The sequence below is a fragment of the Polyodon spathula genome, chromosome 11 (genome assembly GCF_017654505.1).
Source record: "Polyodon spathula isolate WHYD16114869_AA chromosome 11, ASM1765450v1, whole genome shotgun sequence".
Classification (NCBI taxonomy): Eukaryota; Metazoa; Chordata; class Actinopteri; order Acipenseriformes; family Polyodontidae; genus Polyodon; species Polyodon spathula.
In genome coordinates this window covers 3,391,820-3,415,075 of record NC_054544.1, presented here as the reverse complement: position 1 = coordinate 3,415,075, position 23,256 = coordinate 3,391,820, and the positions used below count along the sequence as shown (strand labels likewise).

Genomic DNA, 23,256 nt, shown 5'->3' with positions numbered 1-23,256 from the left:
CGAGCACAGACTCCATCTCTGTGGAACTATCAGCCAGAGACAGGGACCGGCACAGAGAGGCCTTGTGCATTGACAGTACAGTATTCTCATCTAACACAGGCATGTAAATGCTACAGTAATGGAAGTACAGGCTGCTTTTAAATTCATTTATTATTAAAACACATGCATTTGTAAAATGAAGTGAAGCAAACAAGAAGAAACAGTGTTTTGCAGATTTGTCTTCTCCAGTGTAGTTATAAATACACATTGGTAGTAATGCTTGACAAATGTTTAGTATAAAATGTTAGCAGACCAATTTTGTTTTTCAATATAAGTGAATGACTAAAGCAGCTGTGACAAGCTACCGCTTGTCATATACTCAGTTCCTTTGGTGACTGGTTAGTCCAGGTCTAGTCTATGTCCGTTTGAGAATCCAAATATAAATTGAGGCTTCACAACCTTGGGAATCTTCAACATCTGACCTAGCAACATTCTCACCAAACAAAATAATAATACATTATTGTTGTGTAGAGAGGTTGCTATTGTCTTTTACATATCAGGAACCTGCAAATGGATTTCACATAAAACACACTTGTTTCTTACAGCTGTTGCCAATTATTATTATTATATTATTATTATTATTATTATTATTATTATTATTATTTGTGTGCTTTAATTGGGAAAGCCTTGAAATGCACACCATCGCTATGAAACAGGGAGCAGCAGGTGCTGGAACAATAAAACTGCATCTCCTGCACATCTGGGGAAAACAAAAGGTCAAAACCATACAGGGGGGAGGAAATCCACAAAACATCCTGCATCAACATTTGATAACCAGCATTTCCTTCATAAACTTTCCCACATTATAGTGGGGGGGAGGGGGGGGGGGCCCCCCACCCCACGTTAGTACATTGGGGGGGTCTAACGTAATCACGTAGTAAACCATGTCATTTTGAGTCCTTTGGTACAATCTCAGTTTACTGTTATTTTCTGATAAAAATGTAATTGTATATTCATACAAGTAACCTAATTGTTAACTCATATATATATATATATATATATATATATATATATATATATATATATATATATATATATATATATATATATATATATATATATAGTGCTAGTGATTTTTTGAACCCACTCAAGGTCAGGGTCCAGTAAATACACCAGTGGCAAAGATAGATAGATAGATAGACAGACAGACAGATAGATAGATAGATAGATAGATAGATAGATAGATAGATAGATAGATAGATAGATAGATAGATAGATAGAAACAAATAGAAATTGCGTGTGTAAACTACTTGCATGAGATTTGGGGATTGTGAGAAATAGTTGCAGAAGTATTTAACCTGAGAGCATCTGCCTTTTGGTAAGGTATGCAGCTCATTATTTCTGTAGATGCTTCTTATAGCCCACCTGTCCTTATCATGGATTTGTACTGATTCTGTTTAAAACCCTTTTATACCCGTGAGAATTCCCTCTGTAGAATAAAGATCTTTAAAGTGAGCCTGCAAACATACAGCATTGTAGTACAAGACTGTTTGGAATCAAATGTCAGAATGACTTCTGGTCCCACATCATAACACTGAACAGGATGGCCTTCACTTCACTTTCAATTGATTTTCATAAGAAGGGCAGGTCGCAAAACAATGTAAACAAGGGCAAGAGACCTTCAGTGTGACTCCCCATGAAACTAAATATGTGTTTTTTTACAGTCTAACCAGCGCTTGTCAGTCCACACCTCCTTGTTCAGTAACACAAAAAGTTTTCATATACAGTGAACTATATTTTAGCATTTTGTTGTTGTAATATCCAAAGGTAACACAGAAAAGTGTCGCATGGTTTTGCTCTGGTGATGAAAGGCACTTGTACCGCGCTAACAAAGACCTGCATGAAACAAAAGACGCCGGCCAACACCAGTCATGAAACAGAGTTTAAGATGTCAGGGCGACGATCACACAGATGAATAGAGACGAGTTACGTTATTAACACGACAGCATGACACTACAAGCAAAAATGACACAGACACAGCAAATATGCAGTACTGGAAAATAACAATGAGACTACAGAGTCAAAAAGGACGTATATAATTCATTTTAGTCATGTCATGGATATCTGTAGGACTTCATTCGCTCCATTATCGGACGTTATTTATTGTGCTATCCTGTCCACTGCAAACAGAACAATCCACGCACCGGCATGAATACTGTATTCAATTCAGATTTCTTATAGTATCAGTATAGTGTCTGTATTGTTCTTATAATCTTAGTTTGTGTTCTTGTTTCCCAGGTCTTTCGTAGTTGCGCAATCCCGTTTTTCATCTCGACTCCGGACCTTGGAAACTCCACAGTGCGCAGACGTAGCGTCCTGTTGCTAAACGCTGTATCCTGCAGAGCAGAGAGAGATTGCAAACACTGGAGTCTCAATACGGTAAAAATAAAATATATTGTTTTCTATTATGTATAACTATGTTGTCGATTTAAAGTGGTATAAAAAAGAGAGGTAGAATGCGAGCACATTAGAGTTGATGCAAAAATATTTTTATAATCGATTTTTTTGTTTTTTGTTTTAAACCCCTTTTCAGGTGCAGAGTTGATTGCGTAAACTTTTTCTATTTGCAAAGTAAAACTTTATTTAGACATGGTTGTCAATTTTGCTATTCATTTTTATTTCGTTTATTTTGTGTCTAGTCGCAGGTTAAATAAAATCAAAACAGTTATATATATATAAACATACTTACATACATAACGAGAGACGATAATAGTAAAAAATATATATATGAACATCGACGTTTACTGCTGACGAGGGGGTTTAATAGAAGAACTTTTAATTAGAACGCCGATGGATAGGTGCAGAACATTGGCAATTGAAAACCAGCGTAACACAATGATACACTGTAACCATGGACATGCACATAATTAATATAGCGTGAAAGAATGAGTGCTGACTGTTTCACGTTGTCAAAATAAAATAATTAATTATTTTCCTGACTTTAGTTTAAGAAGTGTACTCAACACTGTGTCTGATGTGACCATGTGGTCTTTGTCCATATGTAAAAATAATAGATTGTACTGACAAAACATCTAAAAAGAAAAAAAAAGAAAAAAAACAATGTGAAGATCTAGAAGGTCCAGACAAGGAAAAAACAAATTCCTCCAGATGTGATATTTTCCTAGTCTGTTTGTAGTTTGGGCTTGTTTTCTTTGTAAGTGCAGTGAAGTGGTTTTTGACCATTCTAATGAATGCCATATTCTTACATACTTCAATGTGAAGTGAACTGTGATCCAAATGCAGCTGCCTAAGTAAGATTACCTCATTTTTTGTAATTGTGAAACCAAGGACCTCCAGACGATTACATGTCTAAAGTTTATTTTCTATATACATTTAATGGCTGAACTACAAAGATCAATTGATTCATATTTGTGTAGAGTTCTCCCGTGACAAGCCACTAGATGCTAATGCCTTTTCATTAGCACAGCCAGTCATTGTAAAAGTGTTATTGTTGTTTTTACATGTGTAACATTGACCTTGGAAATAATTACCCATAGTTTAAACATAATAACACTATTTATGAAATGGCTAAATTAGCACTACACTAATCCAGCTCTTACTACACTAGCCCAGTACTGTAGTTTGCGAAGGAGCAGTGGCACTGGAACAATTTTTGAAGTGGGGGTGCTGAAAGCCATTGAACAAAACTATAATCCCTGTATATGATGGAAGCCATGCAAAGCCAGGGGGCGCTGCCGCACCCCCAGTACCCCTAGTTCCAGTGCCCCTGCCAAGGAGGCTGTCTGCACTTATTGTACTACTGCTGTTATTTCAATATATTTAAAAAGACACACATACAGACAAAGGTGGCCAAACATTGCTTAGCCTTGGGGTCTTCCTGTAAAATTATTTGGACATCTGTTTGTTATCCTGCTAAACAAACTTTAACTAAATGAACCCAGAATACAGTGGAGCATAGAATAGCACACATTGTCTATTTTTGTTTGTGTTTTGTTTAGGATCCCCAATTCTGAGTTATGCAGACTATCTTTGCAAGCTAATACTGGCATTGCAGAAGAAGAAACCGCACCTGATAACAGCACTGAAACCATGTCGCACAGGTAAGAACGTTATTACCAATGTCTGGTTTCCGTATTCAGGTAATATAAAAGCAGTCAGAAGAAGAAAAAACCCTCTGTAGACTGTTGTGATTAGAGACGCTATTCAGATCAAAGAGAAACGGTCTGTAGCCTAAGGCAATAGGAAGGTATCTTGGTATTTTTAATCATCAAGCAGTGGGCAATGAGATTCTAAGACAGCAATCTTAATAGTGATCAGAATTGCGAGTGTTACTTGTTGGTTAGTGGAAAAGAAAACCTTTTTGAAAGAGTTATCTGGTGAAAGAGAAGAACACAGATACATCAAAGTCTGATATTTCAAAACTTACAGCTAGTTTTGACTAAATTTCACATTAAACATTTTCAAAATAAAGTCTACATGGAAATCACAATGTTTAGTTTTTTCTTAGTTATGTTATAATGTGTTAAATTACATTTCACTTACAATTTACAGATTTACTCAAGAAGACTGAATGTAAGTCTGACCCATGACACAGCAGGCACCTGTTAAATCCTATAGCCTTCTATCCCTGTTGCACAGAAGGCTATCCACTGCGTTGTGATAATACACTCTCTGTGTAAAGCAAATAGCTACATTTACATGAGGGAGAGCGAGCCCCGGGAAAACAGTAGTCTGTTATGCTTAGACTGAAATTCTTCTCTTTTTTAAATTGCTTTTTGTTAGCTCTCCTGGAGAGGGAGCGGACATGTATACTCCTTTAACTGGGTTTAAACAGAGCCCTGGGAGGGAACGAGTGCTTGCTGCATAGTGGAGTGGTTTCTATAGCAACAACTAAGCAAAGTATACCAAGGCTGAGTCACTACCACCACCGCCATGCAAACACTGAACAGCAACACACTGAAGGCTGTTTGAACCCAGTGATCACCAGGGAGAAAAACAAACAGGGCTTTGTGTGCTTCACAAAAATTTTTTATTTCTCCTGCCGCTGCTGAGGGGTTGCCAGTCGTAAGCATCTGAACTCTGCCGGGGTGCCAGCTACCATTTTCATCATGGTGTAATGGTACAGAGCTCAGCAGGTATGGTTTCCAAAGGGTGCCTAACAAAATGTGTACAGGTGTGTGGCTCAGTGAGGAAGAAGAGCCCATAACCCATGCTCCTTGTATTTAAAATATCCCCTGCCTGAAATTCTTAACATTTCTTAGGAATCAGATATGAATCCAGTCAAGCACTGTAGAGGTTAGTAAAGAATAAGGTCTTCAAGCAACCATCAGTTGAAAACTGCTGTTGTGCCAGTGGCCTAGTGTGCTATGAAAAATCAGATGGAGCTGATACCAAATCTTTACAAAAGATATTCTAAATGGGGGTCGGTAAATATGATCAAGACGTGTATTTCTTAAAAGCATTATCATTATGATTATTTTTTCTTACACAATGGTAGTAGTCATGCAGTGATGTAATTGAATGTTAATTGAGTATTTAATCACCTAGTAATCATACAGTACATCTTGACAGCTGAATGACTGCATATCTGCAACTACAATCTGTCAATATGAGCCCCAAATAATTTAATGGTAAGAAAACAGAGGCTGACTGTGATGATTTCTAATGGAACAGGAATGGCTCCTGTTGCTTGTTATTCTGAATCTAAAACAATCCCATATTAATAAAAACGTGAGTGGGACATGCCCCCCCCCCCCCCCCCCCCCCACAAGTTATGCTTATAGCTACAGCACTGAAAAAAGCCACAGCAATGTAAGACGTGATAGAGTATTTTTTCACTGCCCGTGCTTTCCCTCTCTCAGCGCCTATGGTAAGATATGGGTGGCGGCCCAGGGGGCACTTGAAGACCTGATACAGAAGGAGATTCCCGCAGAGCCCCCGCGACCCCAGAAGGACCAGCAGGTGGTCTTCCACACACTGGCCACCTTCTATGTGAAGTACGTCCAGATCCTCCGCAGCATGGAGGCCGTGTACGACCAGATTGTACACCCGCAGAAGCGGCGCGTGATCTGGCACGTGCTGGAGGGCGTGATGGGGCGCGTCCTGGAGCTGAAGAGTGAGATGGTGGACCTGGAGTTCTCTGAGTTCCACTACTACGATGATATCCTGCAGGACCTCAAGCTAACCCCAGTGAGTTTGCCCGCTGAACTGACTTTAAAGAAACAGGGCTCTACTGTGAGGCACTTTTTCTGAAAAGACCCTAGCAAAGACATTACAGCTCAGCTTTAATACCAGAGTTGTTTTTACTGTTCTGTTTTGTTCATTTCATAAAATTTGCTCTTACATTTACTTTAAAATTGGATTTTAGATGTCTTCAATTCCCTTTTATGTACCTTTTATATTTTTCTTCCCATTATTAATTTAAATTGAAAACAGTTGAATTCTCCGGGCTCATTACCGGTACTGCAGAGGGACTTCTGTTCATTACCTAGCGTTCTCCTGCCTCACTACAGCGTTAATAATGTTGACCTCTTAGCAATAGTGACCTCTTAGCAATCTGAGACACTATGCTAATTCCTTTTCTCCCTGTGCTGTGTCTGTATCCCAGGAGGACATAGAGATCCCAATTCCCCGGTACTTTGTGAGCGAGAAGATCCGGGTGCTGAAGAACAGGGAAAGGATTCTTGCCCAGATCCTGACTCGAGCAGGACAGCAGGAGCTAGAGACGGTCAGTGCTGCTCTTCCACACCCCTGCCAAGGAGTGCAGCCCTTATAAAGTAAAACCAAGTGTAATCAAGCATAGTGACTATATCGTAAAGCATAGGTAAGCATTGCAAAGCCCAGAGAAGTATGGTAACGCATAACACACACACACACACACACACTCTCTTGTTTTGTGTTGAAGATCCCTGTTTTTTATATTTAATGTGAGATATGCTAATACAACATTACAATTCAATTACAGTCCACTCCCACTGGCTTAGGGAGAAATGTCGGGTAGGGATAGTTCACCTCGATATGCTTCAGCAACCAGGTTTCCAGGAGTAGACTATACAGGCTGGCCCTCGCCTTCAGGGTTCAGAAGCTTGGTAAGGCCTTGTGTGAAGTGATTACCTTGTCTGTGGGAACAAGTCGCCTGTTGACCTTCCATTCCCTGGGTTACAACGTTGAAGTGACATTCAAATAGGGCTTTTTAAATTGCGAAGGCACTCTCTTATTTAAAGTTGGGCAGCATCTCTGCTGGGTTTTGACACCTGTGGCTTGTTCCTTCAGAAAGTGAATGTGAAGCTGTTGTCCCTGGAGGAAGCGGTGCGGCTCATCCAGGTTTCGGAGCGGGCTCGGCAGGGCCGCCTCAGGGCCAAGTTCATGAAGGAGATCCGGCTGGAGGAGGAGAAGGAGCAGCAGGCCAAGATAAGAGGGGTCACCACCTTGGATCCGGACGAGGCAGCCACTCGCATCCAGAAGGTAATACATATGAGGGAACACTGCAGGCTGGTGGTAACACACAAAGGATCGGCTCTTAACTCAACCACAGCTCTGGCTGAAAACGTGATTGGAAGATACTTACTAGTGCTGCACAAACCAATAATTTGATTGTTTGGATCGAGCTCTCCATGTGAGGATTATTGGTGTTGATTGGGGTAATTTATCAATCCATGTAAAACGAGTAACAACAAAAAAACCAAAACAGCTGTGTTTGGATTTGTGTGGACTGCTGTTCTCCACAGTCTAAGAATCTTGTTTTCAGCTCTTAAACAGTTGCAGATTTCAAGTTAGCTATAACATTTTATAAGTAACTGGAGCTGCAACTGTTTAAGAGCTGAAAACAATCAAAAAGGTCTAACTAAGCAAATCATCAGTTAAATTAATGGAAATTGGAGCTCAGTTGGAATGAAAACCAGAAGACACAGGGGTCCAGGTTTGAGAGCCCCTGAGCTAGAACTTACATTTTCTGAGATGTAATTAGCTTGTATGAATGTTCAGCCCTTATCACAATGAGATTTATTCAGGATGCCTTCGTTCCAGCAATCCACGGAATAGACAGGACCTCAGTTTACAGCCTTAAATTAAGGTCTTCACCAATAGCAATAGTCCTCTTTTGAATTATCAAGATACTCCAAGTACTGTCTCGGCCAAACCAACCATTCTTGCTTCTAACTACTTGCAAAGGCCAAGACTTTTTGGTGATCTGTGTTTTCAGATAGACCCAACACCACAAAAATATTGGTCTTGCCATTAGTCTGCTATCAGTGATTTGTCAGTGTAATAATCTTACCATTTTCATGGAATTGCCCTTTTATATAAGCGTTTGCTGAACACACTATTGATTTTATAGTCCCCTTTTTTTGTTGCTGATCAGGTATGGAGAGGCTACAGCCAGAGGAAGAGGACTAAGAAGGAGCGTCTGGAGGAGATGATATTCCTAGGGATGGTGAGTTTGAGATTGTAAAACAATTATAAGGTAGCCCTTATAAGAAACGAAATCATGCAGACAAGCATGTCAGAGTACAGTGATGACGGCACTAGCCAGAGAATGGTCTACTTTTACGTTTTACCTGATGACGTGTTTTTTGTTTGTTTTTTTGCTTTTTTCAGTTAGAGCTAAATTGCCATTATGTGGTCCTTATTTAACATCCAGAAAGACAAGTTCTTTCCAGCCTTCGAAGATATGATTTTTGTCAATATTACAACCTTGTTATCTATTCATAGAGGAGACAGACTATATGTTGTGTTTGCCATAATGATATGACTGAAATAGGCCTTGGAACAATAAAAAATATATAATTTAGCACACCACCTCTTCTTCATGCAATAAAATCATAGAATAGATACAGTGAAAGGGAAACTACACGTACACAGAACAGCTGTAACCATGAGGGGAATGGTCTGACAATTAGCTATCATTGCTCTACAAGGACAGTATTCCCTCCCTGTCTGTGGGGTTTTCAGGGTTGTATATACCAATTATAAACAGTGCATTATAAATGTTTCCTGTTGACGTTAGATGTTAGGATTCCTCGTACATAATGACTAATAAACAAAATGGCTATTTATAGTGCTTGAGTGAATGTGACAAAGTGCCCGCCCCTGTGCATATTATTTGTTATATGTTGTGTGTGGTGTGTTAAATGTTGGTGTATAGTCATTGGTACACAGGATATAAACGGGTCTGTGTAACACGAGTGTTTAAAAAGTATATTTGTATTTAGGCACTAGGATTGCACAGCACTTCATGTGCAAGTAAAAAGTAGTATGTGAGCACGGGGAATTGCACTTTATTAATTCACGTGCAGTTAGCAATCAATCAATATAAGAACTCATATGTGTAATACTAGCAGAGTAATGGAATAACCTGCTAGCCTATTTTATGCAAAGAGTAGAGTAACAGTATGTAATGTAAATGTGAGCTTCTCCATCTCACACTGGCCAGTATCCTGTATTAAAGGCATGGGTACAGTCTGGTTATAGTTGATAGGAGAACTAGAGATGTGCTCCAAGCAGTGGTATTTTGTAAACTGGTACACAAACACTGCAGCTTTTAAAGCAAACCTGAACATTCAGCCTGAATGCACAAGCACTTAGCCTTGGAACCCTCTTTCTGCGTTGCCAGGGCAACTGAAGTGTAAAGTGTAAAGTTCTGAAAAAGACCACATGCCTTCACGTTTCATGGAGAGGGGCCGCAGCACCAGAGATAAACATTTACTTCTAGAGCTAAATGAAATGTGGACATTGTATATTCTTTAATTATCAAAATATTTATGAAGGAATCTCCATGGAGTGCTTAGGGATATCTTCTTGGCAGGTGCTGTAGCAGTGGTAAAACAGCTAAAAAGAAAACCAAAGACAAATTGCACTATTCTGTGAAATTATATGGAAGGTTTTTCTTAATAGCAGGGTAATCCAGATGCCAGAAGTATAATTGACAGTATAACACAGTTTAACTTTATAAAAAGAAAAACAACAACAACTATGGAGCAACTATTGCAATCAAGCATCCCATTCTAAAAGCAAATATGTCTTATTGGGCAGAATTTGATCATTGAAGTGCCTAGTGTAAGACTTCAGGTTCGTCATCCATCAAGCTTTCAAACTATATGCATTGACTACTGTTGGGTCGTTCCAGGAGAAATACGTTTCTTACAAGTCATAAATATCAGACTACTGGTGATGCGTCTATCCTAATACATCGGCATTTCATATTAAAGACTTCTCTAACGTAGCAAACATTACATTTTCATTGAATAGTCCTATGGGTAGTTGATTTGCATTCAGCAAGTTTTCCAAGGACAAAAGAAATTTGTATAAACAGTGGCTTCTGAGTAGATACCAAATCTAAATGAAATAATATATATATATAATATATATATATATATATATATATATCTATATATATATATTATATATATATATATATATATATATATATATATATTACCTATTTAACCTAAAATTAATTCAGTTATATTATTAATTGGATTTGAATATAATTCAGGTCTTATTATATCTTTATTTTATTTATTTTTTTAAAATAATCAATGGAAACCCCTGTCAGCTGTTCAAGTTTCCTGTGTTTTCCAGCTGCCCGCTCCGCAGCAGCAGCAGACCAGCGTGGCCCGGCTCCACGCCCAGCAGGTTGAGAGCGCCCGACACGTGGTGCAGGAGGAGCATGAGGTGGAGTTCCAGCACGCCCTGGTCAGCATCAAAGATACTATCCGCAGCCTGGAGGGGCCCGACATCAAGGAAAGCCTGCAGGAGCAGATCCGCCAGTGGTTCATCGAGTGCCAGTAAGTCTGGATTATCGGTCTTCTGGGGTAAACCCTTGGGTACAAAAATGGGGATAACATTTCAATGCAGCTGACCCAGATACAGAAGAATATGCTGAATTCTGAACAAGAATAATAATATATTGCTTTATATAACTCTGCTGTTTTATATCCATAATTAGTTTATTATAACTTTTAGAATTTAGGAATACATCAATAGTATTTTGGAATAAAAAGCTTAGCTGTATGCTTACAAACCACCTAAAACATTGGAAGGGTGTAATTTAGCCTTATAATTACAGTAAACGTCCAACTTGTCCCTGTTGATGAAAACCAATATACTTAAACCCTGCTGATGGAAAAGAGCTCTGAATCTGTGATAAAAGACAAGGCTTGAAAAGCATGGCCTAGATTGCAATCTGCTTGTAAGACAAAGCAGATGGAAAGCACTGGAGTAGGAAACGGGCTAGTAGGAATCACTTATCAACTCATTTCTGCCTGCACAATGTATTTGCTGCCACTATGTGTTATTGCTGGTTAAATGGACAGACAACGGATACGAGTCACCCCAGTTTGGTGTTGCTGACGTCTGGGGTTCAGCTAAGACACAGGCAGGGCTGGCAGCAATGTCCATCTCCCATTCGTTTCCTCCAGAGACTTACTCAATAAACATATGAACCTACTGACAATAACACAGCAGCAGGCTTGATGGATTTGAGGTCAGGTTGGTGAGAGTCTCCCGATTCACATATTTCCCATGGCTGGTGACAGACAGGGAATTTGGTAAGGCTTGCCTGGTCCAAAGCAGCTTCTGTGTTGCTGTCCCTCGGGAGATATCCTTTATTCGGCAGCCTCCTGCCTGCCAGGTCGGATTCTGTTATTGTTACCAGACTGTGAACTGGCGAAACATAACAGGCCTGCTTTTTGTGATAAATGGGATGGATTTAAAGCTAAGGGGAGAAAGTCAAATAACGAGTGAAATACAGCAATTGCATAAATCCTCAGGCATTCTGGGGGGAAAGGTCAAACTTTCCTGACCCCTCCCTGACGAATGGAATTTAAATACAGAACTATTGGATACCTTGTAACCTTCGAAATACAGGTATATTAATGATGTTGCAGCACCACTGCCCCCACGCTTTTGTTGCATTATTTAATAAATGTCTTACAATAGAATAATGTGATCAGAAACTGTGTAGCAGCATCTTGATTCACTGAGCAGTGTCCAGCGGTCTATTAGGTTTAAAATGTGTGTTAATATGCAGAGTTCCATTTTCAGAATGCCAGAATTGTGTGCCAAGTGCATGTAGTACAAATCAGTAAATGGTAACTGCAATGCAACAGCATGTAGGTAATTATATATAATTGTGGGTGCAGCGATAATCGGTAGCCTATCTGCATGGCACCCCTATAACAAAAAAAAGACACAATCGGCTTTCTGCAGTTTTTGTTTTAGCCGATGTGCTGCCAGCACAGAATGTAATGTTTGGTCAGGCACCCTTACTAATGACACAAACACACGAGACAGTCGTTTTCCTTGCAGTGTAACGTGCTATCAACCGGCAGTAAATAAAGAGCATGTGTTTGGATTTTTTTTTTTTTTTTTTTTTTTTAATATCTGAAGACATCAATTGGATAGCGAGTTGTGTGCAGCAGAACAGACTTGATGCTGCATTAAATCCAACGGTGAACTGTGAGTAGAATATTATTGTGATGCTTTAAAAAAAAAAAATAGGTTAAATCCTAAATAACATTGCTGGTTCAATATGTTTTTGATTAAGTGAATAATCCAAGTTGTGCTGCATTTTCAAGCAGTGTAGTTTGTATTTGCCATTGCATAGGCTACATTTTTTTACTACTGTACAGTACAGGTAGAAATTATAATACGCAATGTTTCACAGCAAGTGGCTATAAAAGTTCAAAGTTAATGCCACATAATATATTTTTTTTCTACAGAACTGTTTTCACTAGTACAAATACAAAGTGTTATTTTTGTGTAATTGTTGTAAAACAAATGTATAAATTGCAGTCAAGCACACAATATAATACTACATTAATCTTTGGATTCATTTTCTGAAGTAAATACAAGTAAACAATACCTGTTCATTTTTGTCATAAACACACAAGTCAACGATATCTGTTAATTTTTTAACCTTTTATAATTATACAAGTTTAAATATAGGCAATATTTCTTATTCTAGTAGTTTACAGTAGCTTACTTGCTCTATATATTATTATCGGTATCTAACTGGTATCAGCCGGTATGGGTAGGTAACCATTGGCTATTGGTATCAGCCATGAAAATCTTTATATATATATATTTGGGGTGCACCGATAAAGATTTTCATGGCTGATACCAATAGCCAATGGTTACCTACCCATACTGGCTGATACCAGTTAGATACCGATAATAATATATAGATACACACCCTGCTGTGCAAAAGTCTTTAAGAACATAAGAACATAAGAACATAAGAAAGTTTACAAACGAGAGGAAGCCATTCGGCCCATCCTGCTCGTTTGGTTGTTAGTAGCTTATTGATCCCAGAATCTCATCAAGCAGCTTCTTGAAGGATCCCAGGGTGTCAGCTTCAACAACATTACTGGGGAGTTGATTCCAGACCCTCACAATTCTCTGTGTAAAAAAGTGCCTCCTATTTTCTGTTCTGAATGCCCCTTTGTCTAATCTCCATTTGTGACCCCTGGTCCTTGTTTCTTTTTTCAGGTTAAAAAAGTCCCTTGGGTCAACATTGTCAATACCTTTTAGAATTTTGAATGCTTGAATCAGGTCGTCGCGTAGTCTTCTTTGTTCAAGACTGAACAGATTCAATTCTTTTAGCCTGTCTGCATATGACATGCCTTTTAAGCCCGGAATAATTCTGGTCGCTCTTCTTTGCACTCTTTCTAGAGCAGCAATATCTTTTTTATAGCGAGGTGACCAGAACTAAACACAATATTCAAGATGAGGTCTCACTAGTGCATTGTACAGTTTTAACATTACTTCTCTTGATTTACATTCAACACTTTTCACAATGTATCCGAGCATCTTGTTAGCCTTTTTTATAGCTTCCCCACATTGTCTAGATGAAGACATTTCTGAGTCAACAAAAACTCCTAGGTCTTTTTCATAGATTCCTTCTCCAATTTCAGTATCTCCCATATGATATTTATAATGTACATTTTTATTTCCTGCGTGCAGTACCTTACACTTTTCTCTATTAAATGTCATTTGCCATGTGTCTGCCCAGTTCTGAATCTTGTCTAGATCATTTTGAATGACCTTTGCTGCTGCAACAGTGTTTGCCACTCCTCCTAGTTTTGTGTCGTCTACAAATTTAACAAGTTTGCTTACTATACCAGAATCTAAATCAATAATGTAGATTAGGAATAGCAGAGGACCTAATACTGATCCCTGTGGTACACCACTGGTTACTATACTCCATTCTGAGGTTTTTCCTCAGAACTTAATCAGTACTTTCTGTTTTCTACATGTTAACCACTCCCTAATCCATGTACATGTGTTTCCTTGAATCCCAACTGCGTTCAGTTTGAGAATTAATCTTTTGTGCGGGACTTTGTCAAAAGCTTTCTGGAAATTTAAATAAACCATGTCATATGCTTTGCAATTATCCATTATCGATGTTGCATCCTCAAAAAAATCAAGCAAGTTAGTTAGACACAATCTCCCTTTCCTAAAACCATGTTGACTATTCCCAGGACCCTGTTACCATATAGGTAATTTTCCATTTTGGATCTTATTATAGTTTCCATAAGCTTGCATATAATGGAAGTCAAGCTTACTGGTCTGTAGTTACCTGGTTCAGTTTTGTTTCCCTTTTTGTGGATCGGTATTACGTTTGCAATTTTCCAGTCTGTCAGTACCACCCCTGTGTCAAGAGACTGCTGCATGATCTTGGTTAGCGGTTTGTAAATAACTTCTTTCATTTCTTTGAGTACTATTGGGAGGATCTCATCCAGCCCAGGGGATTTGTTTATTTGAAGAGCTCCTAGTCCCTTTAACACTTCTGCCTCAGTTATGCTAAAGTTATTTAAAACTGGATAGGAACTGGATGACATGTGGGGCATGTTGTCCGTATCTTCCTTTGCAAAAACTTATCTTAACTTAAAAAAAAGTAATAATTTAATATATTTGCTATTTTTTTTCTTCATCTACGATTTTGCCATTTGTATCTCTTAAGCATTTAACCTCCTCTTTGAATGTTCTCTTGCTGTTGTAATATTGGAAAAACATTTTGGAATTGGTTTTAGCCCCCTTAGCAATGTTCAACTCTATTTCTCTCTTGGCCTTTCTAACTTCCTTTTTGACTTGCGTTTGCAGTTCCGTGTACTCTTTCTGTGTACTTTCTTTTTGGTCCTTTTTTAATGCTCTGTAAAGTGCCTTTTTTCGCTGAATATTTTTTTTAATTGATCTATTAAACCATTTTGGCAATTTAGTTTTACATTTAGATTAGTCTACTTTAGGGATGTAATTGTTTTGCGCCTCTAGTACAACATTTTTGAAGAACAACCATCCTTTTTCTGCATTGTTCTGCTGTGCTGTTGGCTCCTCCCCTCGCCCATGTCTCAGAACGGCGCTGAATTTGAATCAGCTGCTCCGAGTTTCAGCTTGTTATCAGAAAAACACACATGGCTGTTTGACTTTGAGCTGCTGTGTTTCCCCAATGTCCTGTGTTTTCTGATTAAAGCAATTAAAGATGCAATTTCTCCTTACTGCTTCTAAACTGCTCTACACTTTTCCATGCCTGTACTTCTCCCACTCGTTGTCGCTGGGAAGACTGCCTTTTTCTACTCTGATGCATTATGAGCGTCAACAATTTACTCAAATCCTCCACTAATGTTTTCTACTATTGTAAAAACCTAGACTTGCATAAAGAAGGAAAAACATTGAGTGAAATATCTCGCAACACTGGATTTTCAAGATGTGGTATCCAAAGCATAATCAACAAGTACAGAGAAACATCATCTGACTAACCCAGGACCGGAAGACCCAAAAAGCTGTCTAGCAAGGATAAGATATACTTGAAGATAATATTTTTAAGGACTAGAAAGACAAGCTTTGAGTTGACAACAGAACTGGCAGAAGGCACAGGTGTCATTGTCCATCCATCAACAGTCCAAAGCACCTTTGACCATTGTTCCATAGTCCAATTTCTGTGTTCTTGTGCATATTTTAGTCTTGTTCCTCTTTCTTAACAGAGGTATTCTTACTGCAACACATCCTTTAAATGCTGATTTCAAGAGTGACCTTCTTACTGTTGATTTGATAGATATATATAAAATCTCGATTTCCTCTTATATATTTTAATCAATTATTATTTTACTCTTAAATCTGAAACCTGTGCAAAACTTAGTGGAGGCTTTTAAAGATGGATGATATTTTAATTTTTGTTCCGTAAATATAAACATGAAACAGACTCAATCACTGCACGTTGAAGTACCAATAACAAAACGATAATACTTAAAACATATTGTAGAGAATCCTGAAGGGACAAAAATTTGAGACTGTGCCCCCATTCAGAGGGGTGAGCCAAGTTTGTCCAGCAAATGTGGGTCTAACAAATGGGTGGAGTCTTGAGAGGTCAGCCAGTATTACCAGGCAATTCCACATGCCAATGGATCTCCAGAACAGGAAATCTGTATATTACTATCTTTATTATAACGCTGTTTCAAATTTCAGCGATGCCACCGGCAAGTTTCCAGACTACCCTGATGAAGAGGATGGTGGTTCTGCTGCCATATTTGCTGAGAAGACACCTGAGCAGGTTACTATATTATTATTTTAACATATTTCAAAGCTATAAATACTTTCAGTAACGGAGACTCCACTTGCAAAAGTAAGGCAGGCTAGCCTGCGTGCCAATTGTACCAGGATGTTAAAAATAACTAATGCTGTCATTTTAATGGTAATTAATATACAAAGGCAATAAAAGTGAATAAAGTATTAAATAGTTTTTGTTTTAGTGCTGTCTTTTAATCTTTTTGGCCTCATCTGTACTGCTCATTGCTCCTGGTTAGTAAGTAGGGGGGGGGGGGGGAATACAGCAGGAGGGTTGGAGAGAACAATAAATCCCTGGAAACAGCTTTCATCCGGCAGCTGCTGTCTGGAAGCGTCCGTTGGCTGGCAGGCAGGCAGGGAATTCAGGGTTATTAATTAAAAGAATAAAGAGGCTGTTTAAGGTAAGCCTTCAACTCTGTACAACAACCAAAGTCATTTCCCAGAATGTGCATCCTTGTTAAAAGACCCTGACTTTAAATATGTGTTGAAGTGAGTGTGGACACAGTATTGCTCTACAGGGTATCTGCAATTCTGACAAGATCAGACAAGATCAGTGCTGCAAGTGCAAAAGAAAAGCTGAGTCTCAGTGTGTAGTATGTAAGACAAAGAGCAGCTATTCTGGTAGGTGCCCAAACCGGTCAGAGCACGTGTTTCCCAGACTGCAGCTGCAACCTGGAAATGGAAGTCCAGTGTGTCAGATATCTTTAAGGAAAAACGTCACTACTGGTCCTTCTAATATTCTCAACTGAAGAATGGGACAAATCCCCCTGACACGGTATGTTTTCGTTGTGAGTCTCCAACACCTCTTAATGCACAGCTGCACTGAATTTGAAGTCTTCCATCCAAGCACTGGCAATGCCCGACCCTGGGTCTGGCTGAGTAAACATGCATGTTATTTTGTTTGGTTTCTGTAACATTTTGGTTTTATCTTTCAGGTAGCGGCAGAGCTGGCAGCCAAAGAGGAGGAGAAGGAGAAGAAGAAAAGCAAAGGGAAGAAGGACAAGAAGTCTGGAAAGAAAGAGAAAAAGAAAGACAAGAAGGGCAAAGGGAAAGGGAAAAAGGGCAAAGGTGACAAGGAGGTATGCTGCTCCACATTCTCTCCAGTGACTGATATCACATTTAGAGTTCTTTGTGTTTTATTTCATAGCTACTGTAGGAAAGCCCATCGAGACCTGTCAGCAGGTAGGCTTCCAACACAGCAACATTCATTCCAGTTTCACTGGCTTTGTGCAAGACACTTTTTCCATTGCATTTCTCATCGTGCTTAGTTTTAAACAACTCAATTGGGATGTATTATGACAAAAATGCCTCTATATACATTCGGACCAAACAGTGTGCACACAGCTCACATAAACTGACATAAACTGCATTTTTGTGGATCTAGTATTCAACCACAGACTTTTTTTGTTCTTTCTTTTCTTTCTACAGCTGTAGGAATTCAGCATTTGTGTTCATTTGTTGACAACATGTAGACGTTTACTGTACCTATTAACGTGATTAGAACAATCAACTCAAAATTGTTGAGGTGGCTCCATTCAACCACGCAACTCTTCTTTCAGTTAATACCAGCCAGGTGCCATTTGCTTTGGAAGCTTTTTTTAACTCAGCTTGAAAAATACCTCTTAGCCTCATACAGGACTTCCCCAAGGAGGCACAAAACCACACGCTCCATTAAAACGCTGTCACTATTACTGTAAGTTGGTTTTGACCACTCACGTTCTCCTTAATGGTATAAATTACTTAAGTGGAGTAACATTGTATGGGACCCAATTGTGCATAAAATAATGGAACCATTATTCCTATTAACCCCGGTCCTGAGTAGCTAATCGCTTCCTTATTAATAGAGCGGGTAAATTGAGTTACAGGAGACTTGCTGCCAGTGGCCCAGAACTTCCTGTAGCGTTTCCTCAGCCTAATTTGTAAATTTTTCTCATTCATCAGTTCTCTGTGTCATATGTTTGTTTGTTTTTTTTTTTCTTATTATAACAGTTTGGACCATTTTTATTCAGTATATGTAGCAGAAACAGTTTCCATTATTCACCACGACACCCCCCACAGGAGAAAACAATGTTTTGCATTATACTAACAGAACCACGTTTTACTTCATCTTCGTCATTCAATCAATCCGCTCTGTTAAAAAAAAAATTTAATAATAATGTAAACCAGACGAGATTAAAGGGAGGCCTCTATATAGAATAGCATTAATGACATTATTTGAAAATACAGCATATTAATAAGGGCAGATACATTCTCCTTAAACTGGCGATTTAAAATGAGCTTCATGTCATTCTTCCGAGGCCATCCTGCTTCTATCTGCACCCACTGTATGTGGGAATGTGGTCTCTCTATGCTGCTGAATATGTTTACAGGGTTTTACGGTAAGCTCAGCCTTGGGAAACAAAAAACATGAAGGAACATGGGAAGCTAATTTTAAACTGGGCACCACACAGAATTGCAGATGCATGGACTTACTGGACCAGTGGCACATCCTCTGCAAGTGAATTACGTACGCAGCTCGGATCATCGTTGGAAAACCCCTTCTGCCTTGATCGTCATTAGTTCCTTCTTAGGAAATCTAAACAACGCAATGTAAAGAGGATAAAGGATGCTGTGATGAGCATGTGTTGTGAAACTGATGTGATGCGTCAGAGTGGAGCATTGAATCAGGACAGGGTCAAGCTGTTTTTTCTTGTAGGTTTTTTTTTTTTTTTTTTTTTTGGTGAAATCATTACTCCAAAATTTTGTCCGTAAAATTTTAACAGCTGTGGAAAATGGAAGTGTCTTCATTTTGGGAGGGTTAAACACAACCGCAGTCAGGTGTAACACCTCTGAGCAATAAAATAATTTTCCTTGAGTGGGAACAGTAATAGAAATCCAGAATGCCGCACTGCAGCCATTGTCATTTCATGATCAGACTAGATTGTGTACTTCAGCTTGATTCGTTAGTAGCTGATTAGATTTGAACTTAAATACTCTTCAGACTGAGGGTGTTGTGTGTGTGTGTCTGAAAATTAGACAGTGCATCGCAGTAGTTTTGTCCTTCTTAAATATCTTTTTTAAATAATCTTTTAAATCTTAAAAAAAGAGAGAAACTGCCTCTTTTCTAAGCTTAGAAAACAATTCGATAAATAGAGAGTACAACATACTATTTGTTGATGACAGAGGTTTTTGTAACATTTTATTTTCGCTAAGCGGTGTCACATACCTACTTTGCATCTGTTTTTCATTTTTGAAATGTTCTAGCTCATGTCGTTTATACTGGAAGGATTTTCAATCAGTTTACAGGGGTGGGGTGTTTGTGGTTTTACAGAATTCATTAGGATTTCAGTATCTGCCTTCATAAATTAAAAAAATGTGACGCAGCGTCACTCCTACAAAAATAACGGGCAGGTTGTGCCAAAACCTTATAAACCTGTAATGTAGACCTTTTGGTCATCTGGATTTCAATCTGGGAAATTTCAATAGCACACAAGCATTCATCATATAGTTATCAATGGTTACATATTTGCAGAAGATGTGGAGTGTGTTCTTTCAATCTGCAAATTTGAGTTTGAATTATAAAGTGTTTTGGTAACACTTATCTAACAACAACTTACAAAAGCCTCTGTTATCGAGCATTTGTTCAAGTGAAGCCTTTAAATTAGACTGCAAGGAAAGAGAGACAATGTTATCTGGTAATAGACTGGTATCTTTTATTGCTTGCTGTTTTGCTACTGGAAAAACAGATCTTTAAAAAATACAGATACCTTGTCAGCGAAAATTCAAGGGAAAAGGGAAATTCAAACAATCTGGTACACTGGAACTTATGCTGACGTTTTATATATTCACTGCCGCCTTCAGGGCAGAATATAATTGTTTCCTGAATGATGCCAGTATTACTTTATAATCTATGTTTCATCTGTTCTTTTTTTGTAGAGAGAAATGGAATGGCTTTAAAAATGGCTCTGAATTTGAAAGCTTTAACCTATTTTTTTAATACCATATGTTAATCTTGCTCACATTTTTAAAATGTATTCAAAATTCTTACTGATATGCATCATTTGTAATATCTACAGCATGTGTAATCTATCAAGTGAAAGCTATATAAAAACAAATTGTAAATAAAACTTTAACTTCCCTTGTATATGAAAAATCGGCATTTAGGAAAGCAAGCAAAACATAATAGACAAAGAAGTAAAGAAATAACAGTAATCTAGGCTTGCTGCTACGATACATCTCAGCATTAATGTCTGGATTGCTGCATTTCTGACACTTCAGAGAGAGAGTGTGAAAATCAGCTACAGTACATGAGGTTCAGTTCTCTCTTTGCTGAGGATTCTGCCACTGTCAACTTTGATAAAAGCATTGTCGTTTAATCAGACAGCTGTGTCTGAAACAGCACCTCTAAAGAGTTAAATGCCTGAATTAATATGTCTTGAACTTGTTGTCTTGCAGGAGGAAGAGCAAGGATGGAAAATGGCACCCAGCAACTTCCTCCCTACAGTGGTAGAAGGAAGCAAGTCATACAAAGGTCAGCATTAAAAGACAAGTCAGTAGACACTGGAGTTCATTATTTACATCAGCACATGGTTCTGGAGCAACCTCCATATATGTGTTAATTCATACACGTAAAGAGGTGACAGGGAGTGAGAGAGCCAAACATTATTTAGGCCAGAATAAATAAGCAGGGAATGGAACCTGCACCTGCTCATGTGATTTATGATGCTCACATCCTGGGCTCTGCTCTGGGGTGTGCAGGGCAGGCTTCATAGGAATGATTAAGGACCTGCAAGTTTCTGACCTGAGGTGGCGGGACTCACCTGTTTATCAATGTTTGTTAATGTTTCCATGAAATGAGATGATGGTAATTGTTTCAATTTATAATAAGTTATGTGTTTGTGATTTCCTGAAATCTTTAACAGATTCAAAGGATTGTTTCCCCTATTATCTTATCTATGGTATTTTTTTGTATTTTCTTTTGCCCTTTTTTCAAAACCACCCTTCTGAGCCTATATCACAGTACTTTACATTCTTAAAAGGAACTGGCATCGTTAACCCAAACCAGTACTTTAAACACAGTACAGAAACCAGGACCAGAGGACACAGTTGGAAATCAAGTGGAGACAGACATAGGACAGAGGGAAGGAGGTACTTCTTCACACAGAGAGTGGTGAGGGAATGGAATGGGCTACCTAAACATGTTCTTGAGGCAGAATCACTTGGATCCTTTAAAACCCAACTTGACAAAGTTCTGAGATCAGTCGGCTACTAAGAACTGGAGGAGCTTAGATAGGCCGAATGACATCTCTTTATGTTCTAACTGGGTCACTATAAATTGCCCTCAAGCCTCCTCAAACACAATAACGTGTGCTACTTGGTTCCACTCTTTTTGTTCCTTCAGTGTGTAAGACGCCTGCATTCTTCTTCTGTAGCAGTGAGGAGGAGATTAATTGGTGCACAGTACCTGTGAAGCTTACTGGCAGATTATAGAGAGATCTAGCCATGTAGATGATCTGAACTTGGTTAAAGTACATAAACACATGAGGAATAAAAATATCAGAAGAGCTACTGTATCTGGGAGTTGGCTTATCTCAGTACACACATTGCAAGCACTGGTGGTAAGCAGAAAAGGTAATTGGTCAGTGAGGTAGATCAGAGGTTCAGTTCCTGTACCACAAATGCATAGCAATTCTTTTTTGGTTTTCTTTCTATTTGTAAACACACCAGATCTGTGTCCATACTGTACTTTCACAGAGTGAACTGCACCCACACGCTAAAGGGATTAGGTGGGGTTCATGTGACAGGATCCTGACGCAACACTAAGATTGCGTTGACACCATTAGCACCGCTAGCTTTGAATCTCAAACCTTTAACTTTTATTTCATGTTTTATTTTTGATTGTATTTGCCAATCCCAAGGACCATCATCAAACGTAGCAGGACCAGCTCCTATTATGCGGGAATAGGAAACACATGCAACTTAGAACTAGCCTTCCTTTCATTGATTCCATGTAAAAAAGCCTTCCTCCCAGGATGACAAGTGTGAGAGAAGGCAACAGGGACAATGGGGCTTGCTAATCAGCAACTGTTGTGACACTAAATTAAGCAGAATTGAAGGTTTTCATTCAGCAAACATTGTAGTTTACTGTAGGCTGTGCCAGCTGCAACCCTGCCAGCACACACACAGTGGTGTTCTACTGCTCAGGTCTTGTTTAATTGAATTCGATTCATACAGTCAATATTTTTGACTCATTCATTCATGGTCAGTCTATTTTTTCTCTTTACTATTACTCTCTCTTCCATCTTAAACAGGGGTAGTCAAAGTTGACCTTTCTAAATAATTTAATTGAACCATTTAAACATCTGTCCAGACCCTGAAGTAGTTAATAATTACATTTTACCTGTTACATTTGGAAAAAGGAATGGCCTTCCAGGATTGTGTCTGGCACCCCTAGTGGATGTTCCGACTCTATTGACGAGAGTCCTGTCACATGACAGGAATCTAGGGACTCGACTTTAAAGAGGTTGACAGTGGGGAATCCCAACCACCTTTGTTTTGTAACTTAAAAAAACAAAATCATCTTGATTTTGTTTGGCTTGGTGGGACTCCTGGAGTGCAAATAGTTTTCCAGTGTCATATCATCACTAACTGTCATAGCTATAGGTAAAACTTTTGCTTCCTTCGAGTTTTCTGGCAGCAGCCTACGCAACAGGAAAC

The 23,256-nt window shown here is 38.7% G+C and overlaps 1 protein-coding gene across 1 annotated transcript in view; it reads left to right on the top strand.

Moving 5' to 3' along the window:
- Positions 1–1,986: 1,986 nt before the first annotated feature.
- The window catches only part of iqca1 (IQ motif containing with AAA domain 1), a 41,911-nt gene continuing 20,641 nt past the window's right edge, over positions 1,987–23,256 (top strand). Inside the window, exons 1-10 of the mRNA XM_041264126.1 lie at positions 1,987–2,418; positions 3,999–4,100; positions 5,862–6,189; positions 6,608–6,727; positions 7,273–7,464; positions 8,360–8,431; positions 10,579–10,784; positions 16,462–16,546; positions 17,496–17,639; positions 20,995–21,070. Coding sequence (XP_041120060.1) covers positions 4,090–4,100; positions 5,862–6,189; positions 6,608–6,727; positions 7,273–7,464; positions 8,360–8,431; positions 10,579–10,784; positions 16,462–16,546; positions 17,496–17,639; positions 20,995–21,070 — 1,234 coding nt within the window. The 5' untranslated portion in view covers positions 1,987–2,418; positions 3,999–4,089. The remainder of the gene's footprint in view (positions 2,419–3,998; positions 4,101–5,861; positions 6,190–6,607; positions 6,728–7,272; positions 7,465–8,359; positions 8,432–10,578; positions 10,785–16,461; positions 16,547–17,495; positions 17,640–20,994; positions 21,071–23,256) is intronic.